Here is a 20,658-nt window from a genome sequence, read left to right as displayed (position 1 = left end):
GGAAATTCATAAAAAGCTGCGGGGAATGAGGCAGAAACTGGCACACAGCTTCTGATGGTTAAGTCAAAGCAAAAGAAACCATAGGGACAAGACACTGCGATGGGAGAAAGCAAGAGGGCAGTGGGGCCCAAAGCCTGCAGAACACCCCAGATTGCTGATGAGAGGGAAAGCAGGGTAGTGCCTGAAGATAACCATGGGCCAGAGACAGTTTGTGCTGGTTCTTAAAAAGAATTAATGTGGGGCAACTATTTGCAGATCTGAATTTATTCCCATTATCGCATCCCTCCAGCCAAGTGAAGTTATAGCACCTTTACCCAGAGTAGCAGGAAAGACTCCACCAACTGTCCTGGACAGCCACAACCTGTACTGTACCTGGGCAGCTGGATCACAAGTCCCAAGCTGCCTGGGGCACTCCTGGTGCTTGGCTAACACAGTAGCAGACTTAGGAGACCACCTGAAAGAATTTCACTCTCTCCCAGACACAGTCCTGCACCACAGCCCCAAATGGTAAACCTACCTGATGCTTCCACAGGACCACATTCCTTCTGGTCCCACACTCCTCCCTTCAGACACAGACTGTAGCACCGCATCCTCCACACGCATTACTCAGTATCCTGCTCTGTAGGGGTCCACTTGCCAGGGAGGATTTACCTCTGCCAGTGCCTTGGCTCCCGTTCCCACACCTGGCCAGGCACCCGTTGCCCTGCGGCATACCAGATGCTGAGCAGACAACCTGCATGCCCTGGGGCAAATGAGTTGGACTGATCGTCTACCTCTTTGGTAATCAAAGGGGCAAGGGACTGACAATCCTAGTGAGAACAGACAGCTTAAGCTAGCCTATATGATTTTGAGCAGCGTCAGTAGAAAAATATATGTGCGTAACAGTACAATCACAATACCGTTACCATTCTTCAGCAGGAGATTGCCAAATTCTACAGGCAGTAAATATGGCGTACCTCTCTTTATCCTCAGGAGTACCGCCAACACCTGGATCTAATCTTACTGCAAGCCCAGGATCTGTCCCTGACTAATTTTCATTCCTGATGGTACACCACAAGGCAATTATTTACATGGTACTCCCCATCTCCTCCACTCCCATCGCTGTAACAACCCCTGCCCTTCCCTCTTCTTCTGGCAAGGTCAGCATCTTTCAGCACCTCTGGATGGGCGAAATGCCCCAGGGGTACAGCCCAGCCTGCTTTCAGCCCTTCTAGCCAACTAGTGCCAGAAAAGACACAGTACAGAATGTGTTCAGACCAAAACACCCCAGTAGCAGGAAACACAAGAATTGTGTAAACTTCAGCACGGCTGTGCTGAAAACCATCTATCAGTTGGCACCACATCTGTCATCTATTCAATAGCTTGCACGGTCAGCCCTGACACTTGATCTCTAGGTGGCACTATTTGCAATAGTAACTTTTAAAAAACTAATGTTTCAAAGTGCCATCTGCTGGTACTTTCGTTATTTACATATAGCTGTTTCAGAAGAATGAGTAGTGAAGTGTCCCATGTGCTTTTTCAGTTAGCAGTACCTCCAACCTCAGAGACTCACAGCAACTTTGGGTTTTGGGTGGGGTTTTTTTTTTTTTGGTATCATGAAAGTGGGTTATTGCATCTAATCCCAGAACACTTAATTATCAATGTGACAGCCTTGCAAGTAATCAGGAGCAGCTTTCAGAAACAAAACCAAGTATTTTGACAGCATATGGAGGCTGGTAATTTAACTTTTAAGATGGACCAGATAATAGCACTTCAGAGTTCAACTGGAATGCAGTGCTTTTCTTTTAAAACTCTTAATCACAAGTCTATATTTAGCTTCATAATCAGGGCAAAGAAATCCTGTCCTTCTGCAAAACTAAACCCAGAAGTTACCAGGTTCCACTGACTATGATCTAGAAAGTAGCTACTACCCTTTACAAAAACATTAGGGCTTATTTAAATTTACTTAGCTTTTTAATAGGCAAAAGTTACGTAATGCACCAAGGCTTAGAAGCAAGTCACAACAGCACAGAATAACTCCATTTATAATTTTCTCCTAAAAAAGGAAAAAGTTATCAGTCTGTTCTCCACACTTCTCCAGCAGAAAGATGACCCTTAAGGTTAAAGCTATTTAGAACCTGGAAGTACAACCTCAGCAACAGCTACTGCCCTTTGGCTTTAGGGAAAACTACCTCAGTAAAGATGTAACACCTGAGGAGAGCTAAACTCTTATCTGTATTTACCAAAATCTCAAAGATTCTTAAAATTACTTACAAATGACAGCAACGGTTACTGTCAGGAACTGGTTGAGGTCTGCTTAAGCTTTCTACACAAGGAAAAGATCCATGTTACCTGCAAGGAACTAATCAACCTCTCCAGTTTTGTCGTCGACCCCCCCCACCCCATTCCCTTGTGTATTTTCTAAATTTCCAATTCTTCCTCCTGTCATTGTTTTCTTCCCCAGTTCATCCTGCAGGACACACAGAGGCACAGCCCCACATGAACAAAATACATTTGCTGTGAATGACTAGGTCGCTTAACTAGAGGCTACCAGATAAAAAAAAACAGTTTAAGCACAAACTGTACAGCTGGTATAGAACAGCAACAACCACTACCCAGATTTGATACTGTAGGACAGCAATATGGAAACCATGGCCACATGTCTGCTCCACGCTGAAAACTTCCCATTTACACGCAGCTTTCTGAAACAAACAGAAGTTTCTAAGACACCAACCATTTAGAGACAACACAAACTTAGTTAATGAAAATTTATTCTTTTGGTAAGTCAAAGCCAGCTCTTATGCGACCAGGGCAGAAGCTGTCGATGATTCACTAAAAAGAGAGAAGAAAGAGAAAGAGAGAAATATTAATTGCAAAGGCAGGTTTTCAAACTAGTCAAAAATACTGCTTCAGTTCAAAGCTTTAACTACCAGTCCTGAGCTTAATCACTACCTGTTTAAAATTTTTATGGCATAAAGATTTCACTCTTCCTTTTAAAATACAAATACCAGGATAACAGCACAAAACTGTACACTGGAAAACCTATCCAGCTGCACTTAGAGTCTTTTCAGAAAAAGAGAAACTAACCCTAACATCTATGGGAATTCTCCTATGTTAGCCAATTTTTCCTAGAGAAAGCTACAAATTACTTTCATTTTTGCAACAGCTACTAAGCCATTTCTCAATAAATTTTGAAAATAACATGAACTATAAAAATACCTGAGAACATAGACTGCAGTTTGAATAAAGTGTTATAAAAGTTACCTAGAAGGTAGCGACTTCATTCGTTGAGAGTTTTTTCTAAGTGTTATGACAGTCATTTTAACCAGCAGTGTTTCATTAATTTATCAGTTAATATTTATGAAGACACCTGTTCTTTGCTGCATGGTTTATCTATATGCCTGATGATAACGCACTCTTCAGCCTTTCAATAACAGCCCCAGCATATTGTTTACAAAACCTACAAGACTTCAGTGAAAATAGCAACACAGAAGAAGACTTACTACTTCCAATTGGGTGGCAGCACTCTCTTAGTTTTGTAGTAGCGAGCCAGCCTATGGATTCTGCTTTCAATCAGAATCAGGCGGAACTTGGCATCTTTATCCTTGAAAAGAAAGTGACATTACAACCAAGCACTACTTTGTCTTCTCAATGATGTACAATCCAGACGAGCTTTAATGAAGTAAAAAAATCCACAGCTACTTCTACAAACTCTGCATTCCCATTACCAAAAGCCTGATGAATCCAGTAAAATCAGAACAGGACCAGAAATACATGGTTTAAGCAATGCTTTTAAGGTCTTTTTCATGGACAAAGACCATTCTCCTTTATCAAAATGCCTCCTCAAACCCCTAAGTTTACTCAAAGGGGGTGGCTAACAAGAAGTACACTAAGACTCTTTTGCTTTGTCAAGTTGTAAATAAACTACTGTATTATTTGAAAAAACAAACATAGAGAGTTATCTACTTAAATTAGCACTCACCTTTCTGTTTCTCTCAAGATGTTTGCGAACAGCAACAGCCTTCTTAATCAAGTGATAAAGATCCTCTGGAAGGTCTGGGGCCAGTCCCTTCGATTTAAGGATTCTCAAAATTTTGTTGCCAGTAACAAAGCGAACCTGGGCAACACCATGGGAATCCCTCAGGATCACACCTGAAACAAACATTTACATCTCACACTGAAAAGAAAAACCTTATACAAACAAATCTCGTGAAACCAACGTTACAGTTACAAGATATCCAAAAAAGGTCTTCTCTAAACTAAAAACCTTTCTGGTGCAAACTGAACAAATAGTAGACTATCAGTGAGCAAAATACAAATTAGCAAAGCTGCAACACTTTATCAGATAGCACTTAAAAGACAACTAACCCACCCACCACATTTAGGCACGTAACTCATCCAGTGCTACAATATTAGACTAAACTTCCCTATAACATCTGTTAGTGGCCATTCCTAAGGACAGATTATAAGATTAAACAGACGCTTTACATTTTCTGCTTGGAAAAAGAAAATAAAAAAAAATACTCAACTACTTAACCAAATATGCTTCTTTCAAGAATCAGACATGTTACCTTTTTAGTGGTATCCACACAGTGAATACATAGGTACATCAGAAAACCTGTATTTTTTTCACATGCTATGTAATATAGGTTGAAGGAACAATTACATTATTATAGTGAAAAAAATGTGGTTTGTCTCCATTTAGGAGTGATTTGTAAACCTTACCAATTTGCGAGGGAGTCAGGCCTTTTTTTGCCAGCTTGTAGATCTGTTCCTTTACATCATCAGAAGTAAGTTTCAGCCACTAAAGAAAATTAGAAAAAAACCCAACCAAACAAACCACACTGATGAACACCGCTTAATACAGTCATAGGCTATCTATATGAAAGCTTTTTATAAACGGTTGAAATAGATGCTTTGTAATACTTGAAAAAACAATCAAGAACTGAAATTGTATTTCTAATGATATAGAAACCTTTTTACCAGCTGCTTTATCATCAGTTTACTTTTAACTACCACACCAGAAGCATGAATACAAATTTACAGAGGAAAAAAAAAAAATCACTGCCATTGGGAAGGAACTCTTTAACTGGGCCTTTGACAGAAAAGCAAAATTGAGAACAATTTAGCCATCTCTTAGTGAAGCACCTACAGAGCTTAGTAAAAATCAGAGCCGTTGCTTCCATGATTATTAAGAGGAAGACAACACCAACAAGCTAGGTAATCTTTGTTCTTTCAACAAGCTACAAAAGCTCTTTTTGAGCATCCTAATCATTATTAAACTGTTTAACCCATCAGCAGTACTTCAAGCAGCTTCACGTTATCTTACTTTAAATTGTATCACTTTAAAGCACAAAATAGGAAAATAATCTCATTTTTCCATTTAACTGTTTTTCAGTACATGCTTTTCCACATGCAGCACAAACTGATCTTTCTGCCAACAAACAGATCCACCAAAATACAGTCTTGCAAAGCAAGACCGATTAAGCAGCTGCTCGTTTAGCTGACAAATAAGCCTTAAGTACCCTGAATGAACTAAGGTCACGCTGAATTTACTTACGTTAGTGCTCTGACCAGCAAATTACTGTTGTAAATAGTTTAGAAAACAGTCGGTTTACTCCACAATAGCAAAGGCCAAACTCGAGTGTGAAGAGAATAATTTAACCTCTAGGAATTCTCAGCATACAGAATAAAAGTAACTGAAATAGCACTTAAATAAAGGGAGGTACAAAGAGCCAAAGCGACTTTTTTGTTTAACAAGTCATCTGGCCAGGAAACAATACTTGCTTTCTCGGTATCCTAAAGACCACAGGCTAAGGTAGCATTTTATCAGGCCGAAGTTTACGAATGGTGACACAAAAGATCACAGCTCTCTTCGGTTTTGTGTCTTTTCCTGGTCACTGCTAAGGTGCACTGTGGGAACCGGACCCTGCACTGAAGGCCACAAGGCAGCCGCCTGGGCCCACCGAAGCACGCGCGGGGCGAGGAAGTGACTTACCGTCGGCACGCTGCGTCTGTAGGGCAAGGCTGACTGGGACAAGCCCTTTCTGCGAAGAAGCAGATCACATGCTAAGCGGAGCCCGACAAGTTACAAGCCCTGACCCCACTACAAGGCGGCCTACTACCAGCGTCTCCTACGAGGCCGTACCCAGCCTGCACGGCCGAGGCCTGCGGCCTCCCTCCTCGCCTGGAGCCGCGGCCGCCACCAGTACAGGCCGCGCCAGGACAGCACCGGGAACAGGAGCCCGGGCACCGAAAGCGTGCCCCTTCCCGCGGCCGGCCAAAGAAACCCGCACCTCAGCACCGGCCTGAGCCTTTTCCCACCCCCGCCGCCATATCTCCAGAGGCGCCGGCCTTCCCCCCCCGCCCCATGCCCCACACGCCGCATTGCTCCCGCAGCAGCCTTTCGACTCCCACACCCGTCCGCGGCGCCCTCTTAGCACCCGCAACAGCCCCAAGCCGGCCGCATACTCCAGCCCCGGCCCCCGCAGCGGCCACTTACCCGGGAGCGTGCATGCGACCCATGATGGCGGCCACAAAAAAGAGCGAGCCAGGCGAGGCGACGGCCCTTCCGGCCCCACTTCCGCAGGAAAGGGCGTCCCCGCTCCCAGCCCCGCCCCGCCCGACAGCCAATCAGCGAGCGCTGCGGGCCGTTGGCGGGCTGAGGGGGCGGCGCGCGCCCCGCCGTCAGGGCGGGTACCGGCGGCGGGCAGCGAGCCCCGCCCCGCCCCCCCCCGCCGCCCCAGCCGCCCCCAGCGGACAGTGAAGACCAGCACACTCTTTTTTTTTTGTATGTTCCCCCAGAATAGCGTTTAATGTACTCACAGGACAGTTACAGAGTCACATTGAACCCGTTCAGTGCGGGCACGACGGAGGGCGATATTGTACATCTTTAGTTACGAGCTCGTTTAATTAAAGTATTTGGTTCTTACAGATATATAGACAAAGGGAGGCAAACTATTTGCGCTCTCTGAATTTCATCACCTATAACGCTATCTTGGTCACAGTGTCCGAGCGGGGAGCAGAAGGGCAGGGAGCGGGGCCTCAGGAGAGCCCTGGCGTTAAGGCAGGTGATGGGGAGTTCTACACAACCCTGGCTGTAAAAATCGAGAACGTAACTGTTATCAAAGATCGCACATGCTTCCAGAGACAGGTAGCTGTAGATCGTAAAAAGGCAGTAATAAAAATTTCAGTGCAAAGTTCCAGGTTAATAGAGAAAAGGAAGAGGTCTTAGCGCAAGCTGTTACTCTGAAATACCAAAACAAGGTTTGTATAGACAATTTATTTCTGGCTGCAGGTCATATGTTGCATAAAAGATATTTTTCTTTTCATTAAACATGATATAAAAAGCTGTTAAAACTACAATTTCAAGCTAATTAGTGTACTAGTAAATTCCACACTAACTGAGCATTGTCCTCTTTAACATCCTTTTTTTTTTTTTTGTATGTAGTACATTAAAGTCTTATTGCAACAAACTTTTTTTTTTTTATTAATTGAGAATAGTGCAAAGAGGTGCAAGCTTGGTGCTGTTCCTCTATGTGTGAGGAGAGGCCAAGGCCAGATCCCATAGACAAAATCCATGACCACAAAAAGCTTCAGCCAGTGACTATTTCGAAAAGGAAGGGAAAGGCACAAAATGAGTTAAGCTATGAAGAAGATTAAATCAGAAGTCAGGACAAGTGCTAACAATAATACAGTACTATGAATTTTTTTTTTCAGAGTCCAGACAACTGTTAAAACTACAAATCATTTTTTAAATGATTTTAGTTTATTTGTATTTTGTGCTGTAAGACACTGTGCTTTAATAGCAAACTGCAAAAAAGGCAGTATATATTGCTTTCATTCTATTTCACAATGGAACGTTTCACAAAAACAGTAGTCTACTTTCCTGTGTTTAAGTGACTTGTGATTCTAATGATGGAATGGAGTAAGTCTCAAAAGCATCAAGTGAGCAGGAAATCTATCTAGTTATATAGTTTACTATTTACAGGCTATATTTATATGAAAAATATGCAGAAGATGCCTAATAAAACTGGGATTTGTTAGCGCCCATTAGTATCAACCCAGTTTCTAACATTCAGGATGCTCTTAGCTTTTTAATTGTAATAATTCCTACAAAATTGGACCGTGAATATTTTAGGCACCAAGAGATTCAAGTTTACTTCTCTCTTCTGTACTGAAGGGAGATTGGTCAGTAGCAGGGGAAGGAAAATCAGATTATGAAATAAGTTGTTAGTGTTGGGCATATAGAAGACTTTCCCCATATTGTGTCTCTGTTCATAGTTGCATATTTCACTTTAAAATTTCGCTCTAGTCATAGTCAGTGGTGATCGTCTGTCTTGCTCCAAGACTTAGCACTGAAGTGTGCAACTTTATAGCTTTGTTTAGACAGAACATAATCATCCTAAACACCGAGTAAGGTGAATAAAAAGGCTACAGCTGTAGTGCAGAAGCACCTAATTAAGTAACCAGTGATATTAACAGGAAATAGTAAGTGACATTTGTACTCCACTGTCAAAATATAGTTCAAATCTAATGTTCCTTGGAATGAAGTATTTTTAGTGGAATTAACTCTTACTGGGCATGAGAAACAGTGTTGCTGTGAACTGTTAAAAAAAAAAAGTGACCAAGTTCCTCTCTCAAAGCTCTGTTAATGCAACTCATTTCTGGCCTGCAATTCACCCACCAGTTGTGCTTTTTAACTAGAGGCCATCCTTTACCTGGAGGTACAGGTGCAAATGCCAATTCAGATTTAGTGTTTGAATCTGTTCCACATTTAATCACTGCAGCATTTAAAAGTTCTAGAAATTAAGACATTTCAAAACACTGAGAAGCTGGGCACATTTCCTATGGCACCACATTCAGCCAGTCTTCATTCAATTTTTAGAGATCATGGGTAGAAAAAGATTTATCTAAGTTGCACTAACTATGAAGATCAGTGTAAGTGATGTTATTTGTAAATAACACATCTCAGGAAAAGACTTCCAGTAGGACCTGCAAGGTATCAAATATGAGAACGTTTCCCCTTTTTAAGGAGCTGAAAGTTAATATGTATACATATTTAAATACCAGAAATGAGGTAAAAGAGAAGCATTTGAATTATAAGGCACCATTATGTACAACTTCCATTATTGGCACGCACTCCAGTAAGTCTTAGGGAAGCATGAATCTGGGATTAAATGCAACACTAAGAAATTTTTCCAGCCCTTCAACCTTCATTTCTACAGGTGTGTGTGAAGCCACCAAAATTTTAGCCATCACTGCTTCTGGGATGTCTAGTTAGCAGTGGGAATGTAATCCTAAGACACATCATTTCTTTGATGTTCTCCAGCATCATGCCATGGCTGATAACACAGGTAACAAAAATTAAAAGCAAAAATGGACTATATCCACAGGCCTAATGATTAAGCTATGGTTTAACCAACCAGCATGGTCAAACTGTTCATCTCACTTTCATGGATTAAAAACCCCTTCCTTTACCCACAACTCAAACATTTACAATGATGCTTTGATAACTTCGCATAAGCATAAACCAGGTTTTCTAGAAATCCTCCAAATTAGGCTACATGAACATTGGTCCAACATATCTGTTGAAATGCAGAGTCTCTTAAGATGTACAAGTTATCTTCAAGTAGGAAGATGCACAAAGCACAAGAGAATACAATTATTCTGGTCTTACTCAGGTGTAGAAATGAGTTCACAGATAGGGTACAGCAGTTAGTCGATACCAGTTAACAGTCTCCTTGGTCAAGTTGAAGTCCTTTAGTGAGAGTGTAATTCCACCCAAGAAAAAGTTCTCACGTAATGATTCTGCACTGAGCACACTTAACTGAAGTTCTCTCTGTTTCAGAGTCTCCATGCTATATCCACTGTACACAAGCTAGAAGGTAAGAAGTCAAGAATTTCTTGGTTATCCAAATGAAGTTACAGATTGCCCTTTCTTCTGACTGCCTACCCACTGACAGATGTCTTAACTGCACATTATGACCACTCACTATGTCTGTTCCTCAGAAAATGGGCTGAAGTACATCCATATTTTAATTTGTGCTCCCAATATTAAGTGTTTAAAAGGACCAGTGTTTTTAGATGGAAGTACCACTTACATGCCAAGACTTCTGAATTCATTCTTCTCCACATTATGAATCAGTGAATCCAGGGCAGGGGGATCTTAAAACTAAAGATTCCTTTCCTTCTCTCCATCATTCCTCACAGTCAGACCGAGAAATTTCTGCTTATTTGTAATAGTACATGTACCTACTCAGTTGCTTTGGGGTTTTTGGGTTGTGGTTGTTTCGGTTTTCTTTTTTTGTTTTGGGTTTGTTGGGGTTTTGGGGGGTTTGGTTTGGGTTTTTTTTTTTTTGGTTTTTGTTTTGGTTTTTTTTTTTTAAACAGGGCACAAAGTTCTTCAAACAAGTTCCTTTTCCATTTATATTGTCTAAAAAAATCTGTGAAGATATATTTTGATTACTGCTTAGAATAAGAGACAACAGCAAACCATAGGGAGTTACCACATAAATTTTAACTTGCCATTTCATTGAAAGTTGGATTTCTTGTCTTCCGGGAGATTTTGGTTTTGCGTTTGGATGTTTTGTGCATATCTGGAAGTAAGTATGTTTTTACATAGGGATTTGGATCTGCACCATCTTCTGTAACCTACAATCCAAAACCAAGACAAGTTAGAAAACTAGTTAGTACATACCTATTTGAATTTTTATTTTCAAGTATCTAGACTTTGCAATCTAGCTAACTAAATGCAGCAGTTAAGTTGGCAGTTAGAAAATTTGGAGAAAGAGAGACTTCCACCATTCCTGCATCAGTCTAAGTCAAGAAGGTAATTGACAAAATGGGAAGAGTTTTTGGCAGGGAGCTCAGTATCTCTCTACTTACCAGGTCTTTAATGTGCATCACCATGATAAACAGAGTGCTATTTCTATAGGATATGGATAGCTTTACTTCTCCTCCCACTTTGCCCGAGGTAGGACTTGATGGACTTGCATCTGAAAAAAATATACAATTATTTCCTCTGTAATATTTGTACATTTACATCAGTACTATACTGACTTATATATGGGGAAAAAAAATACAAGCCTTAGACCAAGTTCAGTTTCTGACTTTATTTCTAGTTCCCTAATAAGAAGGCAAGGCCATAGGTTTTAAAGGTTTTTGCATTCTCTTGTAAGAACCAGCTTGGAGGTTTAGAGTAAAAACTCAAATAATTTAGTTAAGCTATAAGCAAGCCCAAGTGATCACATATATTGTTGCAATTTTTGGTATGTTTTTATTTCCTTGAAACTGTATGCAGGGACATTTGGAAAGACAGTGATGCAATGTTTTCAATGACAAAAAACTACAGTTAATTAAAAATTAAAAAAAAAAATCACATTGTGAAGGTGTCATACTATAGTCAACCAATTTATAAACACTGCCCCAAAACATTACCTACCTGTAGGTCTGGCTATTCCATCTATTCCTTCCACTTTTTCATCACGAAGTAACGGATGGAAAAAAGTATAAACAAGATCACACTAAATTTGGAAGAAATGTTGCATATTAGTTTTAAGTGTTAACAAGCACCAAAGTATGAAAACTTGCACTGGATTTGCTGAAGATATTTGAACTCACTTCTGCCACCTCCGAAGAACTGTTCATCAGACTCTGTATATAGCTGTTGAGCTCCACTTTTCTTTTAGCTGCTACATCTTTTATATGTGTTCTTCCCAGAACCATCTTATTAGGAAAGCTACAAGGGAAGAACAAGGTAAGAGTTTTCAGTTAATTTCTCTGGGGTACATACAGTTAGATTTCATTATCATTTCCATCCTGCAGTGCTGACATCCATCTTTTCATACCAATCATGAGTGGAAACACAGCATGCTAATAGGTAACAACATTAAAGAAAGGCAGGCAAACATTTATAGGTAATTGTTCTTAAGTGACACGACACACAGACTAAAGACACTGAGTTTCTCCTCTGGCTCCATCCCTTAAAACTTAGAGACTTTTCTCCCTTAATTGCCAACTTCGAGGTCTAGTTTGCCCCTCAGCAGTTTTGTCTCCATTTCAAGCTATTTCTTCCTCCACCCAGCTGGGAGCAGTTTTGTTGCTTCTGTTATAATAGTGATGAGTGAGTTAAGAACATACCCTGGTAACTTCCAAAGAGGAAAGAGAATGCCAAGTTTGTTGTGGAGCTCCTGAAACTCATCAAATGTTCGGAAGACAAACGTTGGCTCAACTTGCCCTTCTCTCAAAACTCTCACTACATAGATCTGCCCAAAACACAAAAAAACAAAGATAAAAGTAGTAACAATATTATAGATCTGACTTAACAGTATAATTTTCTTAACAATTAACTCTTTCTATTATGGTAATCCTTCTCCTGCATACACATCCCAGTAACAGTGTTTGCACTTTATAGTACAGTTAGGACTACTTAGAATTCTAACTCTAACGCAAAGTAACATCACATGCTCTTCCCCTAACATAGATCCAATCTGACAGGGGGGATAAAGGTAGCAAAGACTAAGCTGTCCTCATTCTTCCTTTTAAGCCTCATCGTAAATTCCTACCATATAGCAGTGTATAAAATTTTAACACTTCAGTGCAGGATTACATCTAGACATGTATCTGTGCGGCCAGAACTACCACAAAACTTTCCAGGTATGGACTATGGAGGAAACTAACGCCTAATTTTTTTTTTTCAATCTAATTATCTCAAGATTCTAAAGGATTCCACTTTTAAAGTGACAATTTGGTAGGCAGATGCAAGTGTACGGCATTATACAAAAGGAATGTTTAAAAATACTGGGCATACAGTCCCAGGATGCAATTTGTCACATTATTATGAAAGGGAAATAAAGGTTGAGAAACTGCACAGAAAATTCAATTCAGTGGACTCATTTTATGGGCAGATGAGTTAAATGTGTATTTAAAAAATGTGCAACTGCGAAGAGCTTTAAAAATCTAGACAGAAGGAGACTACATCATCTTAACAGTTTCCTGGAAGATAAGAGGCTGTTTTGGCTTAGACCAGGAGTACTCAAATACATTTATAATATAGTGATTCAGTACAAAGCTATTCTTCAATTCTAGCATTCTTCAGCTTTGTTCGACCTTCCCTAGCTGGTGTCTTACCAGATTCATACATTTACAGCAAATACAACTTGGAAAGAGATGTACATTTGCATATATCAATATAGCTAACTTTTTAAACAATTTGAGGAAAACGTAACTTGAGCTGACTATTCTAGGCCAAACAGCAGTAGAGAAGTAAAAAAACCAAAAAACCAACCAACCAACCTAAAATGCAGATGGTTGCACATCTGCATAGGAATACAAATATTAATACTAGCCTTAAAGTGTAAGCGAGGTCTATCAAAATCTTGAGGGCAAATTTTAACGCTTGCTGTCTCTAGCAAGACTGGCTAGCAGTGTAGGTGCATGTCCTGGTTTTGGCTGGGATAGATTTTCTTCATAGTAGCTGGTACAGTGTTATGTTTTAGATTTAGTATGAGAATAATGTTGATAACACACTGATGTTTCCAGTTGTTGCTAAGCAGTGTTTATACCAAGTCAAGGATTTTTCAGCTTCTCATGCCCAGCCAGCAAGAAGGCTGGAGGGGCACAAGATGTTGGGAGGAGACACAGCCAGGACAGCTGACCCAAACCAGCCAAAGGGATATTCCATACAACATCATGGCCAGTATATAAATTGAGGGAGTTGACTGGGAGGGGCAGATTGCTGCTCCAGGACTGTCTGAGAGTCAGTCAGCAGGTGGTGAGCAACTGGATTGTGCACTTGTCTTTCTTGAATTATATTTCACTTTCTTTTTAATCTTCCTTTTCATTACAATTATTATTTTTTTTAATTTCAATTATTAAACAGTTCTTATCTTAACCCACAAGTTTCACTTTTTTTTGATTCTCCTCCCCATCCCACCAGGGGTAGGGGGGAGCAGTGAGTGAGTGGCTGTGTGGTGATTAGTTGCCAGCTGGGGTTAAACCACAACATTAATACAGGAAATTATGCTTTTACTTAGGAGGAGCAAATACAACTTTAATGGAAGGTCAAAACAAAAACAGAGTGTTTGACTTAAGTCCTATTCAGGAAGGAGCCATTTTACAGAAGGCAGCTACATAAGCCCATAAACATGACTCAAATTCCCATTTTTTAAAATCACCTCCACCAACACTACTCCTTCTCAAGAAGCGTCTTCATTTTGAAGACTATTATTGGATGCTAAAAATACCAATCTGTACTCTAGCACTCCTGTGGTTGGTTTACCCTGGCCAGCAGCTAAGCACCCACACAGCTGCTTTCTCACTCCCACCACTCACCAGCAGGACAGGGAAGAGAATAAGAGCAAAAGCAAGACGACCCATGGGTTGAGATAAAGGCAGTCCTTGGGAGGGGAGGTGACACAAAGACAATCTCTCACCACCTCCCACAAGCAGACCCATGCCCAGCCAGTCCCCAGGCAACAGCCACTTTGGAAGACAACACCCTCCCATCCCCTGCTTTCTCGGCTCTCCCCCCGGTTTTTATTGCTGAACATGACATTATATGCTATAGAGTATCTCTTTGGCCAGTTTGAGTCAGCTGTCCCTGCTGTGCCCCTTCCCAACTCCTTGCCCACCCACAGCCTACTCACTGCAGGGGGGGGCAGGGGCAAAGAGGAAGAAAAAGTGAGTCTTGACACTGCACAAGCACTGTTCAGCAGCTGCCAAACCAGTGGTATGTTACCAACACAGTTTTAGTTGAACATCCAAAACACAGCACTATGTGGGCTGCTGTGAAGAAAGATAACTCCATCCCAGCCAGAGCCAATACAACTCTCTTCTCCCGGACACAAGCAAGCCGGCCCATTCCCAGGAAGATCTAGATTTCAATTTTGGTTTTACTTTCAAGTCATTCACAGTGGGGCTCAGTCTTGAGTGTCAACATTGCCATAGGTTTCTAGGCTCCCATTATAGTCAGTGCAGTCAAACTTCAGAGAACTCTTCAGCTCATCCTAAATCTGACATTAGTACCTAACTGAACAAGTATCTATAGCTGTATTTACTAAATCTCTGTCAATAAAAGGAACCTAATTGTCTATCTCAAAGCTAGCTACTTAAGGTTAAACAAGGCAAGTTTCCCTGGACTAATCCTCTGTGATTAAGTATTGAACTTATGGCAAGGAGGAGAATGTATCTTGTTGGAAGAAAACGCACAGTATCTTCACTGAGTGGAAACAGATTCCACATACTTACATAATGTTTATCTGGGTTATATCTCTTCTGATATGTAAACACAGACACTTGTTTGATTCGGCCATCTTGTTTAAGAGAGTATGTTTTAGCAGAAAATGAGAGGATGGGTTCATCATTAGAAGGTAGACCTGAGAAACGCAGCTGAGCCAAATTGTGAATGAAGAAATTAAACTTTGTGGCAACACTTCCCAGACTAGATTCAATCAACCTAGAAAAGAAAAAAATGATGTCAAAAAGACAAAAGTGGTTCTGCCAATGAATCAGACTTAAGTCTAAGAAAAATAAAAAACAATTTCTTACTGACAGAGAAGCAGTTTTTAAACTAAATGTGATCAATGGGCTATATAAATAGCATCATATCAGCATTTAATAGAAGATTCAGTATCCAAACTTTGGCATAGGTTGTTATCCAAGAAGTGAAGGCTTTCCAGAGTTGGTTAAAAAAAAAAAAACCCAACCCTGGAGTACTGCATCCAGCTCTGGAGCCCTCAGCACAGGAAGGATATCGACCTGTTGGAGGAGGTCCAGAGGAAGGCCACAAAAATGATCACAGGGATGGAACACCTCTCCTATGAGGAAAGGCTGAAAGAGTTGAAGTCGTTCAGCCTGGAGAAAAGGAGGGTCCAGGGAGACCTTATTGTGGCTTTCCAGTACTTAAAGGCAGCTTCTAAGAAAGATGGGGACAGACTTAGCAGGACCTGTAGCAATAGGACAGGGGTAATGGTTTTAAACTAAGAGAGGGTAAATTTAGACTAGATACAAGGAAGAAATTTTTTTACAATGAGGGTGGTAAAACACTGGAACAGGTTGCCCAGAGAGGGTGTAGATGCCCCATCCCTGGAAACATTCAAGGTCAGGTTGGACGGGGCTCTGAACAACCTGATTGAGCTGAAGATGTTCCTGCTCATTGCAGAGGGGGTTGGACTAGATGACCTTCAAAGGTCCCTTCCAACCCAAACTATTCTATGATTCTAAATTGCATGCATACTACTGCAGTTTCTCCCATATATTTAAAATGAAGTGCAATAACACATTTTGTAACTCATAGCAACAACTCAGTTACACGACATACACACCCCCACTTGCTACACTGGAGCATCATCCCTCCCTCCCCACTGTGCAAAAACACTTCTTGAAAGAGAGAGCTTCTTTAGAATGTATTACAAGGTTCCCAACATATACACTGCTATTAAGCAATTTAGAATGTCTTCAAAATGCAAGTCTCAAACAGCCACACGGAATTATCTACTGTCAGTATTTCAAACAAATTTTCTGCACAAGGTTACGATTAAAGGCAAAGTATTTTAGTACAAGCATTAATCTTACACGAAACTGATCTTATTTATGTAGTTCACTGGTTAACTGATATTTTGTGATTGTACAGTGTAACTATTCAACTTCTACAAACATGTTTGTGAACAGCCTTAGTACATTTTTTCATAGCAGAAAGCTCCCATTAAAAGGATGATGCTGGGAGGTATTTTAATTTTCACTTATCTAGTACCTCGTAAAGAAAATGGTAGCTTCTGCATCTGTCGTTTGGGGCTGGAGAGCATCCTGGACATACTTCAAGTCCTGAACCCCACTTAGTTCTGGTAACCCAGAAGAAAGCATCTGCAAGAAATTAAAATTTACAGTTTTAATGCAATAAACCTAGGATGATTTTACATTGAAATAATTAAAACTTAGACCCTCAAATTCACTTGAGGCTGCACTACATTGCTAAACACTAACAGTGATAGCCAACAATTACTTATAATGAGCAGTTATTCACCATTTCTGCTGAATTATAAGCAGTTAAAAACAGTTTGCAGTGTAATTTATGGTATCATCTTAGTTTTACATTTTCAGGAAACAGGTAGGTAGTAAACAGCTTAAAAACATTCCAAAGACAATCTTCCCAAAAAGTACATCTGATGTTTCTGGCTTTTAAAAGCACCCATTAAGAGTTTCTGCAGCATAAAAAGCATAGCCTTTGAATACAACTCAGCGTGACAGATCTATCAAGTTTCAACTGAATTTAATAAAATTATTACCAATGAAAGTAGGTTAAGGAAGAGGCTTGCATGTTTTCTTATCAAATTGTAAGCTTGACAACAGAGATCCACAAACAACTGAAAGCGAATAGTGGGTTTTTCACCACCATTAATGACATAAGCCATATCTGATGTTAACACAAAAGGAGCTCGATCCCTGTTCAAAAAGCACAGAATTAATAAAGTTAATTATAAGGTCTATTCACTTTGTCACGTGCTTACTCCTCCCCCGCATCCCCACCCCAAGGTAGTGATATTAAATAATCCCTTAATGCTGATTTGATTTTTTGGGTTGAGTTCAGCTGCTTAGTGCTATCTCGGGTTCCCTACACATTCACATGGTACAGGACCTACAGCCAGGTTACCCTACGATGCTTTCCATCCCTCATTTCTGGAAGCCATAACACACTAAAATAAATGTAATTACTATTATCGCCTGACTAAAACGTTAACTCCTCTATCCTGGACATAGATTATCTTCCCCTACACAGAGGGGTGGTAGCAAATACAAACTTGCTGTTCACGCTTTTCTGTTACATCGACATTCACAACTGTTTTTATGAGCCAGAGTCTGTTCTCATTTGTTTCACACTCAGGTATTCCAATGATGTAAAGGTTCTGGCACTCAATTTCTCATTCATTGGTAAAGTTAACTTAAGCATGCAATACATAATCACATGAACATAGCTAAAAAGGTGAAACTACACTACAGTTTTATCCAATATTCCTGGAAAAGTATGACACTAAGATCTGTGTTAGATGTAAGGCTCCCAAGTATCAATAAAAAGTTACATTAATCTTTTCCTGTACCAAAATACTTGGCTTTCATAACTATTGCAAAGAAATTCTCATTGAGATTTGCCAAGTGTGTATAGCACAAGTTCTTAAGGAATGAATGAATGCAGTTTGGAAGCACTGAAGTTAAATTATGTTTAGGAGACGAAATTCCTTACTTCAATCTACCAGTAGCTAGAACAGTAATTTTATTTGACAGCTATGCCTATGTGCTTTGACTTAAAACAGTTCCAGAGATCAGAATATGGAAATAGGAAGCTGGAGCTTTCTCAAAATTAATTTTATAAGGGTAAGTTTGAATGCATTGTAGAAACTCTGTGGTTAAATTGGAAGATATTGGCTTCATAATGAGAACAGCAGATAACAGGAATTTAAAAGTTAATGCTTAGAATTATAACGCTTATAAAAATAGACTAAAAATCACTTCATTCTCTACATTGCTTAGCTACAGAAAATACCTTTTAAAGCTACCAAACATTTGCGCGTGACCCAAAAATTTTCCGAAGTCAATGTGAAACATATGCCCTGTGTTTCGGAGCATTATGTTATCATTGTGGCGATCACAAATTCCCAATACATAAGTAGCTACACAGCATCCTGCACAAGAGTAAATGAAGTTTTCTGAAGCCTGGGAGGGAGAGAAAAAAAGTGAATTGAGATCAGATATCAGTGGGAAAACAGCATTCATGCATTCAACAATCAATCTTGACAAGTGTAAAATCCAAGCCAGACAAGACAGGCCCTAAAATTTGCTTTTTTCCAAAATGGTGTTCTTCAAATAGCTTTGCCAAAATCTTTAGATACCACATTTTCCAGCAAAAATGGTCTTGTTTTTTAAATAAAAAGAAAAGAGGAGTTGAAGACAAACCACAAAAAAAAAGTATGTTAACAGAGAAAAGGGTACAAGACTAATTTTTCCATTGTGTTGTAATAGCATTGTAGCCAACAGAAAACATTTTATTTTTTGAATCCCATGTGCTTGTATGAGAAGAGGCCACTGCTCCTAAACCACAACTAAGAGCAGCCACCATTCTTCCCCATCTTAAATTTGAAGTACATTTTTTCTATATCCAATAAAAACTCCTGATGTGAATCCTGAGAATCCATCTGGCTCCTTTTTAGTTATATAAAAGATTTTCATTTGCTCTTTTTCAAGTATAGGAAAAAATTAAGCTTCCTAAAGATACAAAACAAAAATTCCAATGGAAGATCTGGAATAAGAATTTTATTCTTTCATAAGATGGTACTTATACCTTTTCAAAATCTTTAAAAACACCACCACTAAAAAAAGTTACCTTTTCATATTCTTCCTCTGTAGGATTATACTTTCGCAACCATTCTGCCAGAGGCTTGTCTTTAAAAGAACCTGTCACTCCATATTCCACTTGAATTTTTCTAAGTGTATCTGAAGCAGGAACAAGCTCTACCATGCCTTTATATAAAATATAAAAAAGTGTATTTAACCATCTCCTTAAGTTATACTGCATTTTTATTATTTAGTAGAAACTATAATCTTAGACTAGCTTCTTTCAAAACCCAGTTAGGTATCAAAATAGTGCTATTAGTCTGCTAAGCATTGGCACAGACTATATTACAAAGCATACCATGAAACGCACGTAGCAATCCAAGCTAGGCTTACTTTACTGCAATTACTTACAGTTGCTAGAATGCACATATAAATTATACTTTGAATAATTACTTTCTACTACATAAACTAGTATTGGTCTATAAGCAATAACTGCAAAACATTTTGATGCTGACATTTCTCATACACTGACACTTAAGTAATCTAGTAACTTTAACTGCTGTCAAGTGTTGAAATAGACCAGACTGTTGCTCCAGAAATAAGGCAATGGGCTTTACATGTGGCCTCATTTTGGAGATACCGTTTCCTAAAAATACTTGTACAGTTAAATCATTAAAGGAAAACATTTAATTAACAGAATTTTACTTTTATCTTGGCAAAAGCAAAGGCAAATTTGTAATTTACATCCATTTTTTCTTTTCCACTTTAATCCTTCAAGTACTTTAGGAATACTAATATTAGCAGGAACAACAAAATAAATGTAACATGCTATGCGATCAAGTCACTGTTCAAAGTAGAAAGAAAAGCCATCTGTTTCTCTAAAAAGCAAGTCTTACATAAATAGAAGCATTTTGCTTAGTTTTGCCAACCTAAATTCCCAACATTTCCATGTATTAAGAGTTTTCATCACACTGTTTAGCATCTGACTGAAGAAATATTTAAGTTACTGTTTATCCTCTTAAAGATCTTGTGGTTCCCATTGGCTAGCTCTAGAGAATTAGTGAAAACTACCAAAAAGCATGTTCAAGGTGCAGGGCAGTATTTTACACTCAGACTTAGAGTTCTGTGACCTAGTTTCCAACCTAAAAGACAGCCTCATATCGCCAAGAAACTTTTACCAGCATATGACACTAATCCTGGGGGACAGTGTGTGTGTGGGAGTGTTTTTTCTTCTTTTTGCACATTTCAGTACATGAATGATACTCCCTGACTCAACTACAGTAGATTCCAAATACTTCAGAATTTCAGTTTAGACTTAAATACTTTCTTCCACTGTAACTAAACTTTCAGAAT

At 39.6% G+C, this 20,658-nt stretch overlaps 2 protein-coding genes across 4 annotated transcripts in view; both read right to left on the bottom strand.

The window, feature by feature from the left end:
* Nucleotides 1–2,733: 2,733 nt before the first annotated feature.
* On the bottom strand, nucleotides 2,734–6,589 carry RPS13 (ribosomal protein S13). Its single transcript, XM_069803739.1, has 6 exons — nucleotides 6,482–6,589; nucleotides 5,978–6,026; nucleotides 4,705–4,783; nucleotides 3,962–4,131; nucleotides 3,483–3,583; nucleotides 2,734–2,811 (listed from the first exon to the last, which is right to left on the bottom strand). Exons 1-6 carry the CDS (start codon nucleotides 6,502–6,504, stop codon nucleotides 2,778–2,780), a joined length of 456 nt encoding a protein of 151 aa, XP_069659840.1. The 5' UTR covers nucleotides 6,505–6,589; the 3' UTR covers nucleotides 2,734–2,777.
* Nucleotides 6,590–6,870: 281 nt separating this feature from the next.
* The window catches only part of PIK3C2A (phosphatidylinositol-4-phosphate 3-kinase catalytic subunit type 2 alpha), a 56,435-nt gene continuing 42,647 nt past the window's right edge, over nucleotides 6,871–20,658 (bottom strand). For all 3 annotated transcript variants that reach the window (XM_069803735.1, XM_069803737.1, XM_069803736.1), the window contains exons 23-33: nucleotides 19,355–19,491; nucleotides 18,518–18,687; nucleotides 17,265–17,421; nucleotides 16,733–16,842; nucleotides 15,229–15,436; nucleotides 12,121–12,245; nucleotides 11,602–11,719; nucleotides 11,423–11,504; nucleotides 10,867–10,976; nucleotides 10,507–10,632; nucleotides 6,871–9,859 (exon numbers count right to left, since the gene is read on the bottom strand). In XM_069803735.1, the coding sequence (XP_069659836.1) occupies nucleotides 9,677–9,859; nucleotides 10,507–10,632; nucleotides 10,867–10,976; nucleotides 11,423–11,504; nucleotides 11,602–11,719; nucleotides 12,121–12,245; nucleotides 15,229–15,436; nucleotides 16,733–16,842; nucleotides 17,265–17,421; nucleotides 18,518–18,687; nucleotides 19,355–19,491 (1,526 nt within the window). In that variant the 3' untranslated portion in view covers nucleotides 6,871–9,676. The remainder of the gene's footprint in view (nucleotides 9,860–10,506; nucleotides 10,633–10,866; nucleotides 10,977–11,422; nucleotides 11,505–11,601; nucleotides 11,720–12,120; nucleotides 12,246–15,228; nucleotides 15,437–16,732; nucleotides 16,843–17,264; nucleotides 17,422–18,517; nucleotides 18,688–19,354; nucleotides 19,492–20,658) is intronic.

This window comes from Haliaeetus albicilla, chromosome 16, assembly GCF_947461875.1.
Source record: "Haliaeetus albicilla chromosome 16, bHalAlb1.1, whole genome shotgun sequence".
NCBI classification, from domain to species: Eukaryota; Metazoa; Chordata; class Aves; order Accipitriformes; family Accipitridae; genus Haliaeetus; species Haliaeetus albicilla.
Note: the sequence above shows the minus strand (reverse complement) of the source record. Positions and strands in the feature narration are given on the sequence as shown.